The 17122-nt window shown below is 46.0% G+C and overlaps 1 protein-coding gene and 1 pseudogene across 2 annotated transcripts; both read right to left on the bottom strand.

The window, feature by feature from the left end:
- Window positions 1-634: 634 nt before the first annotated feature.
- LOC147003286 (transcription factor JunD-like) lies at window positions 635-1804 on the bottom strand (annotated as a pseudogene).
- Window positions 1805-8726: 6922 nt separating this feature from the next.
- On the bottom strand, window positions 8727-11163 carry LOC110294994 (ral guanine nucleotide dissociation stimulator-like). 2 transcript variants are annotated; one of them, XM_085841845.1, is made up of 5 exons: window positions 11023-11163; window positions 10637-10839; window positions 10030-10077; window positions 9313-9509; window positions 8727-9075 (listed from the first exon to the last, which is right to left on the bottom strand). In XM_085841845.1, the coding sequence occupies exons 1-5, from the start codon at window positions 11152-11154 to the stop codon at window positions 8729-8731; spliced, it is 927 nt and encodes a 308-aa protein (XP_085697971.1). In that variant the 5' UTR covers window positions 11155-11163; the 3' UTR covers window positions 8727-8728. The 2 variants fall into 2 exon arrangements, with proteins under 2 accessions (XP_085697971.1, XP_085697972.1); XM_085841846.1 differs by lacking the exon at window positions 10030-10077.
- Between the last annotated feature and the right edge of the window lie 5959 nt (window positions 11164-17122).

Below are 17122 nucleotides of genomic sequence, written 5' to 3'. Positions count from 1 at the left end.
CCTGCACTATGCTTTCCTACCTGTTGCCTAACATGTTAGTCAAGGACTCACACCTTGAAATTGTAAGCAAGCCGCCAGCTAAAACCTTTGTGTGTGTGTGTGTGTGTGTGTGTCATAATGAAGACTTTACTGAAAACACAAAACAGGCGAACCAAGGATTACAGAAAAGGAATGTGGACACATAGCAAAACAAAACCAAACAAAAAGAGAGGGGATGGGCCAGCTTTGGTGGCTCATAACTTTAATCCCAGCACTTGGGAGGCAGAGGCTGGTGGATTTCTGAGTTCAAGGGCAGCCTGGTCTACAGAGTGAGTTCCAGGACAGCCAGGGCTACAGAGAAACCCTGTCTCAAAAAACCAAACAAGGGGTCGGGGTGTAGGAAAGAGGAGAGAGAGCAGGGTGGTAGTTGGGGAGAGAGGTTGGGTTATTTGTTTTGTTTTCTTCTTCCTGTTTCTTTAAAAAGGCAACACAAGGAAAAATACATGCAATAGGCAACCAACATTTGTTCCCAAGTAGAAACATAAATAGGGCAGAATCCAAAACTCCAGTTCTCTTTTCAAAAAGAAAGGGGAAAAAAAGGGGGGGGGGAAGGAAAGGAAAGGCGGAGCATGTGGCTGTGCGCCCCTTAGAGCCCCTACTCAGAGGTACAAAGGAGCACCCTAGCATGGACTGGAGGTACAGAGGCGGCGAGAGCGCGGGCATCCTGTGTGAGGGGTCCCCATTCAGAGTTAAGGGGGTCCGACTCGTGCAATCCAGAAACCTCATCTCCAACTGCCACCACAACGATTCCACGCATGCGCCCCGCACTACAGCTCAGTATGCCTGAATCTTTTGCTGAGGGCAGCAACTGGCCTCCTGAATTGATGTGGCTGAGGACTTTCTGTTTGAGCTGTCTCTCCTGATCGCACAGGAGGCTGGTGTTGGATGCCAGCTCAGTGTTCTGGCTTTGAGGGTCTTGACTTTCTACTCCAGACGCGAAATATGCTCCACCTGGCATTTGTGGCATTTTTGAGGCAGCAGTGCGGTTGCGAAACCTCTTGTGACCCGCCTTGATGCGTTACTGCATGTCCAAGCAGATGCATGAAAGCAGAGGGCTGTCACCAAAGCTTGGCACGTCTGGCACGGTCTGAGGCTCCTCCTTGAGCACAGCAAGGACCAGTGGATGTGGAGGTGGCGACAGCCTTGATCTCGTCCCTTGGCAGCAAGAAGGAAACTGGCTCCACGGTGAAGTCTATGGTGTCCACGCGCCCCACAGTGCCCAGCGCCAACAGCGAAACTGCTCAGGTTGGCATAGACAGGGGTCTCCATGGCCCCGGGATTGGCCAGCAGGTCGGTGGGCACGGGGTGGGGGTGGGAGGCGGGAGCCCCTGAGGGGCCGATGTGGCCACACCCAGCTGGCTCTGCTTGTGCAGGTCAGCCAGGGGCTTGATGAAGCCCTTGGGGAACTCCTGCTTCTAGCTGGCTGCCACCATCAGATAGAAGAACTGCTTAATGGTCCGGGTAGTGGTCACCAGCCCGTTGGACTGGATGATCAGCCTCTCGAGCTGCAGTGACGCGATTTTGAGCAGACCATGAGCCAGTGAAGCCAGCAGACCTTCTGGGCAACAAATGGTCTCAGCAAAGAAGGTGCAGTGGCCTACCCCGGTTTCAATCCCTCTGCTCCCTGCTCTGCCAGGCGCCTCAGGGAAAGCATGGCCCAGAGGCATGAAGCCACCACCCCCTGGAAACCAGTAACACCAGTGAGGCTCCACACACACTCAGCTAGGCCACTCAGTGCCTCCTAGCCATAGAAGGGCTTTTCCATCCCCACCTCCCCCTCTGAGCTCTGCTCCTAGGAGGGGGGCCACAACGTCCTGGGGTGACCAGTATGCCCTCCAACCATTGCCCATCCTGTACAGACCTGCTCAGATGCCAGCCTCTCTCCCTTTCTTTTATAAGTTTGCCTTGGTCATGGAGTCTCTTTACAGCATTAAAAATAATGGACTAAGACAGACTTACTAAAACCTTGCAAGGAAAGAACAGAATCCCTCTGTACAGTGTCTCTGCCCTGCACATTGCTCTTTCCAGCTAACTTGAGAAGGCCTTTCTAGTTAACACATCCAAGGACTGACACAGATGGGATGTAATTACCCAAAAAATTTTGTGACATTGGATTCCACTCTTGCTGTTGTGCATCTGTGGTCCTTAAACATATATCCCTTACAAAACACAGTTTTCTTTTTTTCTTTCTCTCCTTCTTTCTTTCATTTTCAAAAAGTATCCTGCAAACAAATTCTACCATCTGAAAGAGCTCCTCTGTGCTATCCTTCTTGCAGACTGGGGACCAGGTGATCAAGCACAGGAGCCAAAAGGGCAACATTTCCCATGCAAACCATTACACACACAAAATAGCCCCACAGGATGAACCAATGAGTTTGTGCACATTAGTTACAGGAGTATAGGAGAAGGAAGAGTCACTGGGCAGGGAGTCCTTGAAGGCAGACACATCACTAAACAGCCCATCACAGCCTAGATACAGACTCACATAAACAGCAATCATGGAGTTCTTTCCCTGTCAGGCAGCTAACCAAGTCAGGGTCACCTTCCCACCAGTACTTTAACTTCTTCTTTAACCTTGGGCACAGTGAGGAGAATGAATCTTATTCCAGTTCTAAGCTGAGAAGTATCTGTATTACTAAGAGGTCTCAGGAGGCACATGAGAAAGATCTTATACATGTGTCAGCCACCCACTTAATGCTTCCCTCTTTACTGCAAAGTCTTCCCAGAGCCTGCTCCTGGGCCCCACCCTCTCATCAACCCCTTCCTTATGTTCTCCCTTTCTGTGTAGAGCCCATGTTCTCTGTGTAGTCTTTTAACCCAGGTGTCCACAAATGTATCTTCAGGGGCACGTCATCCAAAGATCCAAGCAGCTCCTGGGCTGGAGAACACTCTGCAAGAAGGATAAACAAAATTGTATTTCTCAGGATCACAGTACACACCTATAAGTCCACCATTGAGGGCAGTGGTTCTCGACCTTCCTATTGTTGTGACTCTTCAACACAGTTCTTGCTGCTGTGGTGATCCTAGCATATATTCTTTGCACTGATATCTTATAACTCTAATATTGCCATTCTTATTAATCATAATGTGTATATATACAAAAACACATTTGACCCATAGGTTGAACTCCACTGATTTAAGGGATTGAAATGGAAGGATCTGTAGTTCAAGGGCAGCACAATGGGAGGATCTGTACATCAAGGGCAGCACAAACTGCAGGGTGAGCTCCAAACCAGCCAGAACTCCATAGTGAGACTCTGTGAACACTGCATTCCAGGATTATTTGCTGTGTGCTCATCTATGCTCTGCTTTCAGATCCATCGACACTTCTTCCTTCCTGACAGTTGATCACAGCTAGAAATAGCTGCTTAAGGTGTTATTCAAAACTGGCCTTGACCTAGTTGTGTGTGTGTGTGTGTGTGTGTGTGTGTGTGTGTGTGAGTGTGTGATGGCCTCTATATGCTTGGCCAAGGGGGTAGCACTATTAGAAGGTGTGGCCTTGTTGGAGTCAGTGTGCCACCATGGGTGTGGGATTTTAGACCCTCATCCTAGTTGCCTCAAGGTGAGTATTCTGCTAGCACCGTTCAGATGAAGAGGTAGAATTCTCAGCTCCTCCTGCACCATGCCTGCCTGGATGCTGCCACGCTCCTGCTTTGATTATAATTGACTGAACTGATGAAATTATGAGCAAGCTCCAGATAAATATTCTTTATAAGAGTTGCCTTAGGCCTGGAGAGATGACTCAGCGGTTAAGAGCACTGACTGCTCTTCCAGAGGTCATGAGTTCATTTCCCAGCAACCACATGGTGGATCACAACAATATGTAATGGGATGCCCTGTTCTGGAGTGTCTGAAGATAGCTACAGTGTACTCACATATAAAAAAATAAATAAATCTTAAAAAAAAAAATGTTGCCCAGGTCAAGGTATCTGTTCACAGCAGTCAACCACTAACACTGTATGTGTTTTCCTGTGTGTTTGTGTTTTTGTGTTTGTAAATATGTGTGTACATGTGGTTTATGTATGTGTACATGTGGTTCATGTCTGGTATGGTTATGTATGTGTGCATGTGTTTTTTTGTTCATGTACATAACTATGTGGGTAGAAGCAGCAATTTGACATTAGGATTCTTCCTCAACCACTCTACTCTTAGTTTACTTTGACCAATGTGCTCTCCGAGTCCTGTGCTCACCAAAGCATAAAACTGGCTGAGAAATGAGCTAGGGGACATGTCTATCCTAGGGTGATTTAGTTTTGTTTTTATTGCTGTCTTAGAACACTGACCAAAAACAATCTGGAAAAGCCAACATTGATCTTATCCAACAGGTTACTGTCCAGCATGAAGGGAAGGCGAGGCAGAAACTCAGGCAGAAACCAAAGGCAGGAACAGAAGCAAAGTCCATGGGATACCAATGCTGACTGCCTTACTCAAACTTTCTCAGACCACTCCAAACCACCAGTCCATGGGTGACACTGCCCACAGTAGCCTGGACCTTCCCTCATAGAGGATTAATGAAAAGAATGCTTCAGAGAGTTGCTTACAGGCCAATCTGATGGTGACAGTTTCCCAATTTTCCTTCTGAGTTTCTGCTACCTTGTATCAAGTTGAAAGCAAACAGAACCCCATCACATAGGGTATCCTATGCAAGACTACACCATTGTTTCTGTGGATGCTGGGAATCAGAACTCAGGTCCTTACACTTTCTCAGCAGGCGCCATACTGAGAGCCACCTTCCTATCCTGATATGTGCTATTTGGCGGGTCCCTCAGATCTGCTTAGGGACTTTCACAAAAGCATTCCCTGCTGTCCACAGTAATTATTTGGAAAGTGCAGCTGATTTCTATGCCTCCAATTTGAAATGGTAGCATGCTTTCATCTGTGACCCTGCCCTTTCTGCACCTGTGGATTTTCTTGTCTTTTTTTTTTTTTTTCTTTTTAACCTGGATGCTCTAATGTCTGCTGTATGTCCTACCCATTGTTTACACGTCTTTAAATATTTCTGGAGAGGACATCAAACACTGTGGAGAGCAGGAGAGAAGGCAATAACAGAGTCTATGCCTGTGCTGATGGCCATGCCTACTGATTTTCCTGCACAACAGGCTTATCTGCTGTCCTTCCTGTGCATGGCCACTGTGGAGTTGTGGAGAGCTCATTTCAGTTCATATGGAGGAGTGTTTCCTTTGTGGGGTTGTTGGGTTTGCTTGCTAGCTCTAATAATATTCCCAGAGATTCTCTACACACATTGGTAATGGACGATGTCACCTTTCCTCGTGTGATGATGACAGCTAGACCACCTGCCACTATCACTTCTAGCTACAGCTCCTTCTCAAAGCTCTGTGCTAGACAGGCTTCCATTGTTCACCCAGAAAGCCTGTCTCCAACCTGCAGCCCTCAGTCTCCAGTCCTCAGAGACACTGGAAATCCCACCCAGCTCAGGGGCTACATGAAGTGTACAGCTAGATTCTTGATGAGACTGGGACTAACCTGGTATATATAAACTTTTCCTGAGCCAAATACGTAGGTGGCCAATGATGTGGTGTGTGTGTGGGGGTCCTTTAGCATCAAAGCCCACATGAGAGGACCTATGCCCTGGAAGGCACATGTATACCACTCAGTATCTTCTAAACAGTCCCTGGCATAGCACATGCGCAGAATGAGGACTGAGTGAGCCATTTTTGGTGATGACTCCTGGGTTTGTCCCATGGAGGTTTCCATATACATAGTAAACAGTGAGAATACAACAAACTCATTCCCCACAGAGGAAATGTGTAAAATTTCCATGGGCTCAGTCTTCTCATTTTTTGAACATCTCTAGATTAGTGGAGGAGCCTGGCAATTCTTTATGATAGCCACCTGTCTAAGCATGGTTCAGTGAGTATGCAGAGCTTTGGACCCAGGGATGGAGAGAATGTAATGGAGTGAGCACCATTACAGTTAAGCTGAATTCATCCTTGTCTGCATGCTTCCCCTGTCAATTTGAGAGAATAGAAGCCCAGAGGTAGAGACCACTGTCCATGAGCCCTGATATGGGCCTCTGTGTCCCTAAATCTTAGGGGCACTGCTGAGCCCAGGAATGCCATGTCACAGTCACACAGTTTAGTCACATAGTTTATGTTGTTCACCGCTGCTGGTATTTGCCCAGTGTACAGGCTAGTTTTGTGTCAACTTGACACAGCTGGAGTTATCACAGAAAAGGAGCTTCAGTTGAGGAAATGCCTCCATGAGATCCAACTGTAAGGCATTTCTTAATTAGTGATCAAGGGGGAAAGGCTCCTTGTGAGTGAGACCATCTCTGGGCTGGTAGTCTAGGTACTATAAGAGAGCAGGCTGAGCAAGCCAGTAAGTAACATCCCTCCATGGCCTCTGCATTAGCTCCTGCTTCCTGACCTCCTGAGTTATAGTCTTGACTTCCTTGATGATAAACAGCAGTGTGAAATTGTAAGCTGAATAAACCCTTTCTTCCCCAACTGCTTCTTGGTCATAATGTTTGTGCAGGAATAGAAACCCCGACTAACACAAATTGGTACCAGCATAGTGGGGTATTGCTGTGACAACATGACCATGTTTTGTGGAGGACTGTGGAAGGACTTTGTAACTGTGGGCTTGAAGATCCATTTGGCGTTCAGAGCTCTGTCAGATGTTGTGTAGGAGCTTGGAAGATAATGTTGAAAACAGTGCAGAAGATGGAGGCATGCTTGTGAAATTTCAGGGAGGAAAATTAAAGATGCATTTCAGGGCCATTGCTATTTTGGAGTTTGATTATTCTGTGGTTCTGGTTAGCTGGGGCTGAAGAATCAGCTGTGATTAAGAAGATACTAGCAAACACAGGAGTGGATGTTCACAGTCAGCTATTGGATGTATCACAGGGCTCCCAATGGAGAAGCTAGAGAAAGTACCCAAGGAGCTAAAGGGATCTGCAACCCTATTGTTGGAACAACATGATGTACTAACCAGAACCCCGGAGCGCTTGTCTCTAGCTGCATATGTATCGAAAGATGGCCTAGTCAGCCATCAATGGAAAGAGAGGCCCATTGGACTTGCAAACTTTATATGCCCCAATATAGGGGAATGCCAGGGCCAAAAGAATGGGAATGGGTGGGTAGGGAAGTGGGGGGCGCTATGGGGGACTTTTGGGATAGCATTGGAAACGTAATTGAGGAAAATATGTAATAAAAATATTAAAAAAATAAATAAATAAAAAAAAAAGAAGATACTAGAACTGCTAAGCAAGACCTTTGTATTACTTGGACAATTGATGCTGGTTACCTGGAACTAAGTAATTAGTGGTGATTAAGAAGAGACCTGCATTGTTGAGGTGACATCTTCTGGGAAGTGTTTTTGAAAGCACAAAGAGGGTGTGTTCCAGAGATAGCCAAAGCTGTACTCCTGCTGCAGCAGGACTTGGTAATGTGTAAGGGTCACACAGGTGGTACTGGTTGTCACGGCATGAAGGGGGTCACACAGACCAGCTGAGGTTCGGCATTGTGAGAGGCCATGGAAGGCCATTGGTGAAGGTGCAGCCTCAGTTGCTATTGACGGCCCAGTCCTGAAGGGGTCATGCAGTGCTTTGGAGATGCCAGTACCATGAGATGACCACCAAGAGCAGCAGCAGTGGAGTACAGGCATCTGGAGCCTAGAGGACGACACGTGTGCTACACAGGGCATGTCTGGAGAAGTGACCAAAGCCCTTGGAGGAGCCCAGAACATCATGAATTGGATACCACACATTGGACGATTGAAGATTGATTTTTCCTTGAATTGTGTCTGTGCCCTCTTGAAGGAAGAAAATATTTTAGTGAAGCCCACAGTTAAGAGACTTTTAATTGTAAAAACTTTGGATTTTAAAAGAGATGGATATTTTAAAGAGATTGAAATTTTAAGAATATGTAAAGACTATGGGACGTATAAAGTTATTTACCCCGTGGGGATGAATAAAAATGTAAGGGTTGAGGCTTACTAGTGATGTGTTTGTGTGTCAGGTTGACAAGGAGTCAATTGTACTGGCTAGTTTTGTGTCAACTTGAGTTATCACAGAGAAAGGAGCTTCAGTTGAGGAAATGCCTACATGAGATCCAACTGTAAGGCATTTTCTCAATTAGTGATCAAGAGGGAAAGGCCCCTTGTAGGTGGGACCATATCTGGGCTGGTAGACGGTTCTATAAGAGAGCAGGCTGAGCAAGCCAGGGGAAGCAAGCCAGTAAGTAACATCTTTCCATGGTCTCTGCTTCAGCTCCTACTTCCTGACCTCCTTGAGTTCCAGTCCTGACTTCCTTGATGATAAATATCAGTGTGGCATTATAAGCTGAATAAATCCTTTCCTCCCCAACTTGCTTCTTGGTCATGATGTTTGTGCAGGAATGAAACCCTGACTAAGACACCCACTTTCTGCCACACCACCTGCTTGCTTTTCGTGCTTCCGTGAACTGTGAGGGTTCCATTTTCGAGATCAACCTGTTTGGCTCAAAGATGCAGTCCACCGGTAAAACATGAGTACATTATACCACTGGGGAAAAGAACAATATCCTTTAAGAAGAGTAAACAATTCATTTTATTAATATCCAAACACAAATAAAAACCCAACAATGAAAAATAGAACCCAACAAAACAATAAGGTATTTTCTATAAAGAAATAATATAAGCTTAGGTGGGGAACCTCATCTGGGTAAAACTCTGCAGATCATTCTCCTAACTATATGTCAACCTCAGGCAGAGGGAAAACAAAATCTGGTGTATCTATGGGCACAGTGTAAGACACAAATAATGGCCTGGCAGGTGAAACATCTGCAGCCTCATCTGCAGACACATCTGCATGTGAGTGTGTATGAACTGATGTGGGCAGATCTTGATCTAAAGCCGGAAGCAGCTCTATTGCAGCTTTTGGTTCAAAGGGATCCAGAACTGCACTTTTCACAAGCTCAGTGTCCTCTTGGGATTGCTTGTCTCCCTGTGGCTCTGCCATAGAAGCTGGCCTCAGAACCAGAGTGTCCTGCCTCCCAGAGACATCCTTCTCTGTGGGATTTGGAGTTGTTGCACAACCTAAAGGCAGAAGGAGACAGGGTTTTAGTGGAGACAACCTAGCATGGGGGGAGTTTCCCCAAGATGCTGTTGATGGACACACAAGGCCTTTTCATGCTAGAGGATCCCTACACCTCTCCTCTTACCTGACTGCAGTCCAGTCCTTGCATCATTTTAAACTCTTGAGAATACCCTGGTGAAACCCACCACCAAAATCCCCTCCTACCTTGCATAGCAGCCAACACCAGACCTTCTCACCTTCCTCAAGGTTAAGGGCGATAGACTCCTGATGCTTAAATATGGAGAGAGGCTCCCTGGCTTGGGTATCTACGTCTCCACAAGGCACATTGAGCCTCACGTACTCCGTGAACTGACTCAAAACAGCCAGGTCTGGGGATTCATAAAAATCCTGGGGGAATTTCTGAAACCAGCCGAACAGAAAGCAGAATATGGCACTGGGGAAGAGAAGGTTGGAGGGAAGTTGAGTCAGAAGCCTGGCCTCAATTATCAAGAAGGGCAGTATGCCCCATTAGACGAGGCAATGCCCAACAGCCTATGTACTAGGAGCATAGTTGTCAGGAGTGTGTGTCTGTGTGCACAGGACTCCAGACACTTTCTGTCCCTTGGAGGACATATGGGGCTATCTGGGCTGGGCTGTAGTGGGAATGGATTCTCTCAGGGCCCTTTAGTTTCCTTCCATCCCTCTGACCTCAGAACCAAGGAGCCTATTGCTGCCCTCCATTTTTCTCCACCTGCAGGTGAAGTCTCAGCTACCATCCCACTGGGGGGAATCCCCAAAGCAGGGTACTTGGAATGTGTTTAGTCCTCAGCAAATGCCCTACCCGACTGTACAAATAGGCCCTTATCTCCCTCTTCCACTTCCAACTCCATAGATGGGCTCTTACCTGTCTCACCCCATACCCACACTTTTGCACCCATGGGCTCTTACCTCCCGGTCACCAGAAGCCCACTCACCTCTTAGTTTTCTGGTCTTCAATGCAGTCAGGACGGAAGGATGCATACCTGTGGCATTTCATGAGGGTGTCACCCTAAGGCCTTGTGTCCCCAACCTACTAATAGATCTACCAGGAGCTACTTGAATCTGAACACTTTAGAAAGGAAACACAGATCCTGGGGTCTCTCCGCACTGTTCTGACTTCCATGCTGAGATCACAGGTCTTCAGAGATCCTCACACAATGGGGTGGAGGCCTAGCTGTCCCTGCCAGGGTTGTTGGTTGGTTCCAGGCTTCTTGTCCCCTACCACCCCAATCCTCAGGACCCTTCTCAGGTTCCATTGAATCCTTATATGTCAGATAAGCCCTAGAAACTTTTATACAAATGGCAAAGGAGCTCTTTCCTAGGCACAAGAAAGGGTGATGTTTTACATTCCATGGGGACAGTGCAAGACACAAACTAGAGCCCCCACCCCCCAACCCTGAATGTGTCCAGGTCACTTTGCAGGTTCAGACCCAGGACGAACAACAACACTGCCAGGGTCCAATCGCACTTGTTCTATGGGAGCACAGAGTCCTGGAGAAGAGCAGAGCTCTCCTAACACCTATGTTGGCTACAGCCACTCACGTTTTCATCAGCAGGTCCAGCACCTCCCAGGTGGTAGCATACGTTCGGTACATGGCAACAAAAATGTCCAGACAGAGGTGGTCGCGGTTTTGAATAGCAGCTGGTATGTAGTCAATCATCTGTTGAACGTATTCTCGACTCTTGTAGTTGAATCTGGGGTGATTGGGCATAGAGTCTGGCTCCTGTTCATTTTCACAACAGACCTAGGAAGGCAGAAGGGTCTAAATGTGAACACTCTGAGAGACATCAGCAATCCATTACCGAAGAGTGATCAGTAAGCATAAAGAATGTCCCTTAGTGTCTCATGGGAACACACACCCAGGCAGGGACCTCAGGGAAGCACCGGGACAAACAAAAACGTTCCTGCTAAGGCTTTCCTGTGTTACCTTCAGCTCACTGCTGGAAGCATGCCTGAAGTGTGTCACAGGACGAATCAAACATCTCCAAAAGCGGCCAAGCCAACTCCTCTTGGCTTTTTTGTGGCCAGAGCTTCTACAAGTCTGGAAACAGCAGAACATCCTGTTCCCTCAAGGGCCTCCAGACAAGTAAGTCAGGAAAGGCTACTGCTGGCCTCTGGTTACCTGGTAACCAGCATTCAGAGTTCCATCTGGACTGTTAAGTAAGTAAGGTCACATCCTGTGTTCCCCAGCTGGAGCCCCTACTCAAAAGCTTTCTCTAGTGGTTACCAGTACCGCACATTGTTGTCCTCCTGTCTTCCATAGGTAAAACAGGACACAGTGCCACCCATAAGGTCATGCCTCTACACTGTCCTGGGAAGCCTGGCTTCAGGGAGACCCTCAGCTGTGAGAAAGCAGGCCGACGTTTCCAAACCATCCCCTCTGTACCACAAGCATCCCAGGAAGAAGCTGTTTCCTCTTAGGGTCTTCTCACTGTCCTGACCTTCTCCCTGCAGATCATTCTAGCATGGGTTTCCTAGTATGTCATCCTGTGTATATGATCACATATGCCCTATACCTGGGACATCTCCAAATAGAGTTACCAGAGGTAAAGGCACACATAGGCACTTGTGCTCACTCACACACATGTACATGAAAGCAAAGGCATACACAAACACACAAACACACATACACACAGGCCCATGCCCAGGGGCACACAGAGCATCCTTTTACACATGACTAGGAGCATGTCAGTATAGAAAGGCCCCTCCAAGGTGACCATTAGGGTTATTTGGTGGAGGTTAGTGTGGGGACAACAAACTTTAGTCAAGTGTATGTATGTGATCATCTTTAATTGTGCCTTTCTCTTAGGGGAGTGGGTGGGGCTCCTCTCCTTTTCCATGTGTTCTAGTGTTTTCCCTTTTGGACTTCCACAGGCCTCAGTGTGCTGCTTTTGTGTTCCCCAGGCAATGGCTGACTGGGTTCTGGTTTGCAGGGTGTCCCATGCTGCTCACTATAACATTCCCTACCCTGAGGAAAAACTATGCACAAACATTGAGACTTTGGAAGGGTTTCCATATCCTATTTCTATGATGAGTGCTATAAAATAAATTCAAAGGTCAATTTTTATTATAGAAGAAAAATGAGAACCATAATCTATCAATGCAAACACAGATGAAGGAGTAAGGAAAAAGAGAGAAATGTTTGTGGTTCCTAGATTTTAAGAAACATCAAAAAATTCATATTGGTATACACACCATGAATCACTCTTGGGAAGGAAACAAGATCAATGGAGGTCAATAGGGGTCAAAGGATGTATGTGAGGCCTGCCGAGTACAAATATTTATTTATATGACAATGGCCTCCTGTCCCACATTACCATGCACATGTACTTTTATATACTTAAGAATGTTTTGTTTCTTTGTAAAACTCTTATCATTTTTCGTGAATGAGTGTGTCTCATTGGGGATTGGTGGAACTGTATCCCAGGACACAGGGGACCAGCCAACCATATGAGGTCTCAAGGGCCCAAAGTCTTCCTAACTCGAGCCTGGCAAGGTATGCTATGCTGCCTGGCTACTGGGACAACTGTGGTCTGGCTTCTACACCATAGGGTGATGGAGACCCTACAGACGGCCTCTAAGAGCCCACCTTAGAAGGCATGGATAGAGCAGGACACTAACAAAAGCCCAACAGCCTCAGCGTGAGGGAAGCACAATGCACCTGGTCATAGGCAGTAGAAAGTTCTAGAAGAAATGGTCTTGTCAAGAATACTCTGGTTATACTAACAGAACCTGAAGTATTTTGTCTAGATAATATATGTTTTGTTTTGTTTTGTTTTGTTTTGTTTTGTTTTGTTTTTTAACTGAGGTATGCTCAATTGTTCTCCCAAGAAACTGCACAAATTCTCTCCCAGAAATAACGAGAGGAGGAATATGTGTCTTTAATAACAGGTTAATTGACACAAACAGGATGAGTTTCCCTGGACCTCTTCCCAAGGAGATGATGCGGCATCCTATGGCCACTAGAGGGCGGTGGTTGTCCATTGAGCACAAGTAGAACCTCTTAGACCTGTGTGCTAGCATCTCAGTGATATTTAAGACAAAGATGGGGATGGGGGTGACTACTACAGTGATCTCAACAGAGCAGGATTGGGGGCAGGAGCTTCATTCCTATGCCGTGTCCCCTTGATAGGCTGTGAAAAAACCATCAGAGAGTTTAGATTTACAGTTATCTAATTCTCTTCAGAACAAGGTGCCCTGCCTCTGTGAAAGGTATCCCATCCCACCTCCTGCAGAAACATAGACTAAATCGGCCAAACCAACTGACAGAGTCCTTTTCTGGGGCAGAGGCTGTAGAGGGTAATTAATGGGAGTTCTTCAGAGGCTCATTTCCAGAATGCTTTAGCTTTACCTACAAATGCTAGGAAAATATCCCGTTTTCATGGACACCCAAGTCCCTTGTATATTCTGGGTGGCCCTGGATATGAGCTACTTTCGGAACTGTGTTGACATAGAGACCATAGTCACTTACACAGAGTAAAGCTGAGATGTCAGCTCCACTCTGGGTCCTCTTCTTTGCCCAGGGGAGCAAGGGGAGCCTGGGTGAACATCCCAGGGACAGTATAAGGGCTGTTCTGAACTAGGAGGCCACCAGCCAAATATGCTTGTGTCCTGACACCCCAGCTCCTCAAAGATCAGCCTATGTTTCCCTGAAATCCACCTAAGGCCATATAGGCAGGTAAGCCTCCAAGGGTTGTTAGTTTCAGAGCCTGTGTCCTGGCAGCTGGATAATTTAGACAGTGGCCACCCATTCCCCATGGACCTGTTAGACAGAAGTGAGAAGTAGAAAAAGCCTGGGTATGGTGATGAGTTCCTTTTTTCCAGTACTCAGGAACCTGACACAGTTCTATGCCTGTTAGTTCTACACAATGAGTTCTGGGAGAGTCAAGCTACATTTGGGAAAGACTCTCTCAAGATCAAACAAAACAAAACAAAACCAACAAAAAAAAAAAAAAAACAAGCAGAGAAAGAAGATATAACTAAACTCAGCACACTGGGAAGAGGAACAAATAATGGGGTCCAAGGTCACTCCACCCCAACTTAGGGTCCTAGAATGAGGCTTCCTTTGCAATAGAAAGCAAGAAGTATGCCAAACTAAGCAGTCCTGTTTGATGGGAGGTTGGGCTCACACTGAGCAACCCAACCTCTCAGCCTGTGCATCCTGTGAGGTGATCTGGAGAGTGTCCATTACTGTGTGAGACTTTTCTGGGAGACAAGTTTCACCTACTGCCAGTGACAGTCGTCATCCTAAGCCCTCTGTCTGCAGAAAATTCCAGAAGGGATTCCAAATATTTCTGGTGTTTTTGCTTCCATTTCCCGGTATCTGATAGAAGGGGTACAGTGTCTCTTTCGTGCAGTGTCTTCACATTCTCCAGGTCAGTTATATTTGCCCACTCTTTCTCTGTACAGCTGATTGAATGAAGATGCCCATGTCCACAACTAACAACATAATTGGAACTAAAGTGGGAGACAGGGTTAGTGTAAAATTAAATAATTTTAATGTAAATCTAGGTTAAAAATTAATCTGGCAGCTGTATTTCTTTACCTTCTGTAGTCCTCAACAACCACCCAGGGAAATCAGATTTATTAAAATACCCTTGAGACGAATATTGAGCAAATCTTACTCCATTCTAAACCTGCAAGCTCATGAGGATTCCTCCCAGAAAATATCTCCTCATTACTTGCAATTTTAGTCTTTTGTGATCCACCTATCTCCTCTCAAACTTCCTGAACCTCACCTCATGGATCCATTCCTTCCCTTCCTGTCTCTTTCCCTACCCCTCCTAGAATATGAAGTCCCACCTTATCCTCTCTATGGCTCTATATTGGCTCATTGGCTTTTATTGGCAAGGGAGAGAATGAATGAGAAGTGGTGTTTACACAAACTAGAGACAGGACTTTCTAAGAATAAACAGAACAGAGTTATGACCCCAGATAGTGGGATAGAGAGAACAGTGTTTGAAATGACAGAAGGGTAAACTTTACACAGGGTGAAAAATCATTATGCCTACAGGTGAGAGCACATTCATGTCTTGCCAGGAAAACCTACACCAGAATCTTTGCTCTAGACTCTTTGGGTTTTAGCTATAGTTGAAAGGGCTGCCACTATTGTGTCCATTTTGTTGTTGGCTGGGATACAGATCAAGCCATGAAGCACATGCTGGTTTCAAAACCTTAGCTTCCTCTAACCCAGCTTCTCAAGTACCAAGTCACATCTATGCTGACTAGTTTCTTGTCAACCTGACACAGCATCTGCGAAGTTAGACTTGACAGTCATCAGGAAGAGTGAAGCTCAGCCGAGGAACTGTTTAAACCAGGGTGGCTTTCAGGCAAGTCTGTCCTTTCTTCTTGATTAATGATTGACAGGGAGGGCCTAGCTCACTGTAGGATGTGCCATCATTGGTCTCTTGGTTTGGGGTGGCATAAGAAATCAAGCTGAGAAGTCACATGGAGCAAGCAAGTAAGCAGCACTCAGTCATGGCCTCTCCCTGAGATCCAGCACTGAGTTCCTTCCCTGGCATTCCTCAGTGATGGACTGTGTTTGGGAAATGGAATTCAAACAAATCCTTTCCTCCCCAAGTTGGTGTTAGGCAGTGTTTTATCACAGCTATAGAAACCTAAGGAAGATAACAACAAATAAATATTTCTTTACCCCTAGAAGCCTAAGGAAGATAACTAATGGGCAAAGATTTCTCTGCCCAGCAAGGTTTTCCCATGGTTGGTCCTCCATTTTCCTTGTGCAATAGTCTCTGGACACATGACAAATTCATCATCTTGTTTGATCTTCTCCGTCTGTCCCCACTGAGAAGAGATCTGTTCCATCTGGGATAATCCCACACTGGGGAACAGAGTGCCAGTTGTCAAATTGGCAGTGCAGGTAAAATTCTCCAGCAGTTTTAAGGAGCCAAGAGTTATGGCAGGAATAGCTCTTAGGTCAGGCCTACCTGAAGTCTGTTCCTGGATTAGAGTCTGTCTGTCCTGTGGGTGATGTGATACCATCTCAAATGCTGCTAAGCTTCTTTTTCCTTATGATGCCTTTCCTCATAATGGTAACAGACTGCAGTTAAAAAGCTCTCAAACAAATGACAGCAGCTTCATTTATTTCATTTCTTTCCATTCCTGTTGGTATTCTGTGCCTGTATGTCTATGTGCTGTGTGAATGCAGTTCCTGTAGAAGTCATTAGAGCATATGGGATTCCTTGAACTGGATTATGTCAGGCTGTGAGCCTTCATGTATATACTGAGAACTGAACCTGGGATCCTGGAAGAGCAGTCAGTGTTCCCAACCCCTGAGCCATCTCTACAACTCCAAAGTACAATGACTTAGAGAATACTGCTGGTGTCCTCCTTAGGTGTCCAGTACCTTTCAATTCTTTAAAGGCCAGATTTGAGTGCACAATGTGAGGCCATGATAGGCCATGAACCTCTGCTTAGAGATTCATGGTACTTTTGTGAAACCTTACAAACTTAGTGCTGGTGACAGGTAGACTTTTACAATATAAATGTTTCATCCTGTATATGAACTAGCATAGTACTACCTTGTCAAGGAGAGTAGATATAGAGAGTACAACCTGATTGGCAGTTTTATCTCTAAATAGCATTGATGAAGAATACCAGAATTGTCCAGAAATCTCCTATAGCCTCAGATTTTTCAAACCTTACTTCAATGAGTTTCTTAAATGCTTTAATGTCCCTTCTAGGCCATCATGCACCAAAGGTCATGAAAAGGAAAAATGAGTAGGGCAAAGGGGAATAGGAACCTCTTTAGTAAATTCTTTGGGTGCGATTCCAATCTTCCATGTCTGGATAGCAACAGTTGAGCTCACAAGAATCAGCAGTGGTAGTTTGTGGCAGGGCCTCATGGTTTCTTCTGGATCAATTAGCCAATGTGCCTGAGTTCTTGGAAGTGGCAAGAAGCCTCTGGAATATCAGGAGAAGTTCTTTTGTGCGTTTCTCTCTATGAAGTCATGAAAAAATTAATCAGGGGAGAAGGCAAGGTGAACTTATGCCACAGCGCCCTCTACTGT

The sequence above is a fragment of the Mus caroli genome, unplaced genomic scaffold (assembly GCF_978045245.1).
Source record: "Mus caroli unplaced genomic scaffold, Mus_caroli_1 scaffold_8, whole genome shotgun sequence".
Lineage (NCBI taxonomy): Eukaryota > Metazoa > Chordata > Mammalia > Rodentia > Muridae > Mus > Mus caroli.
Note: the sequence above shows the minus strand (reverse complement) of the source record. Positions and strands in the feature narration are given on the sequence as shown.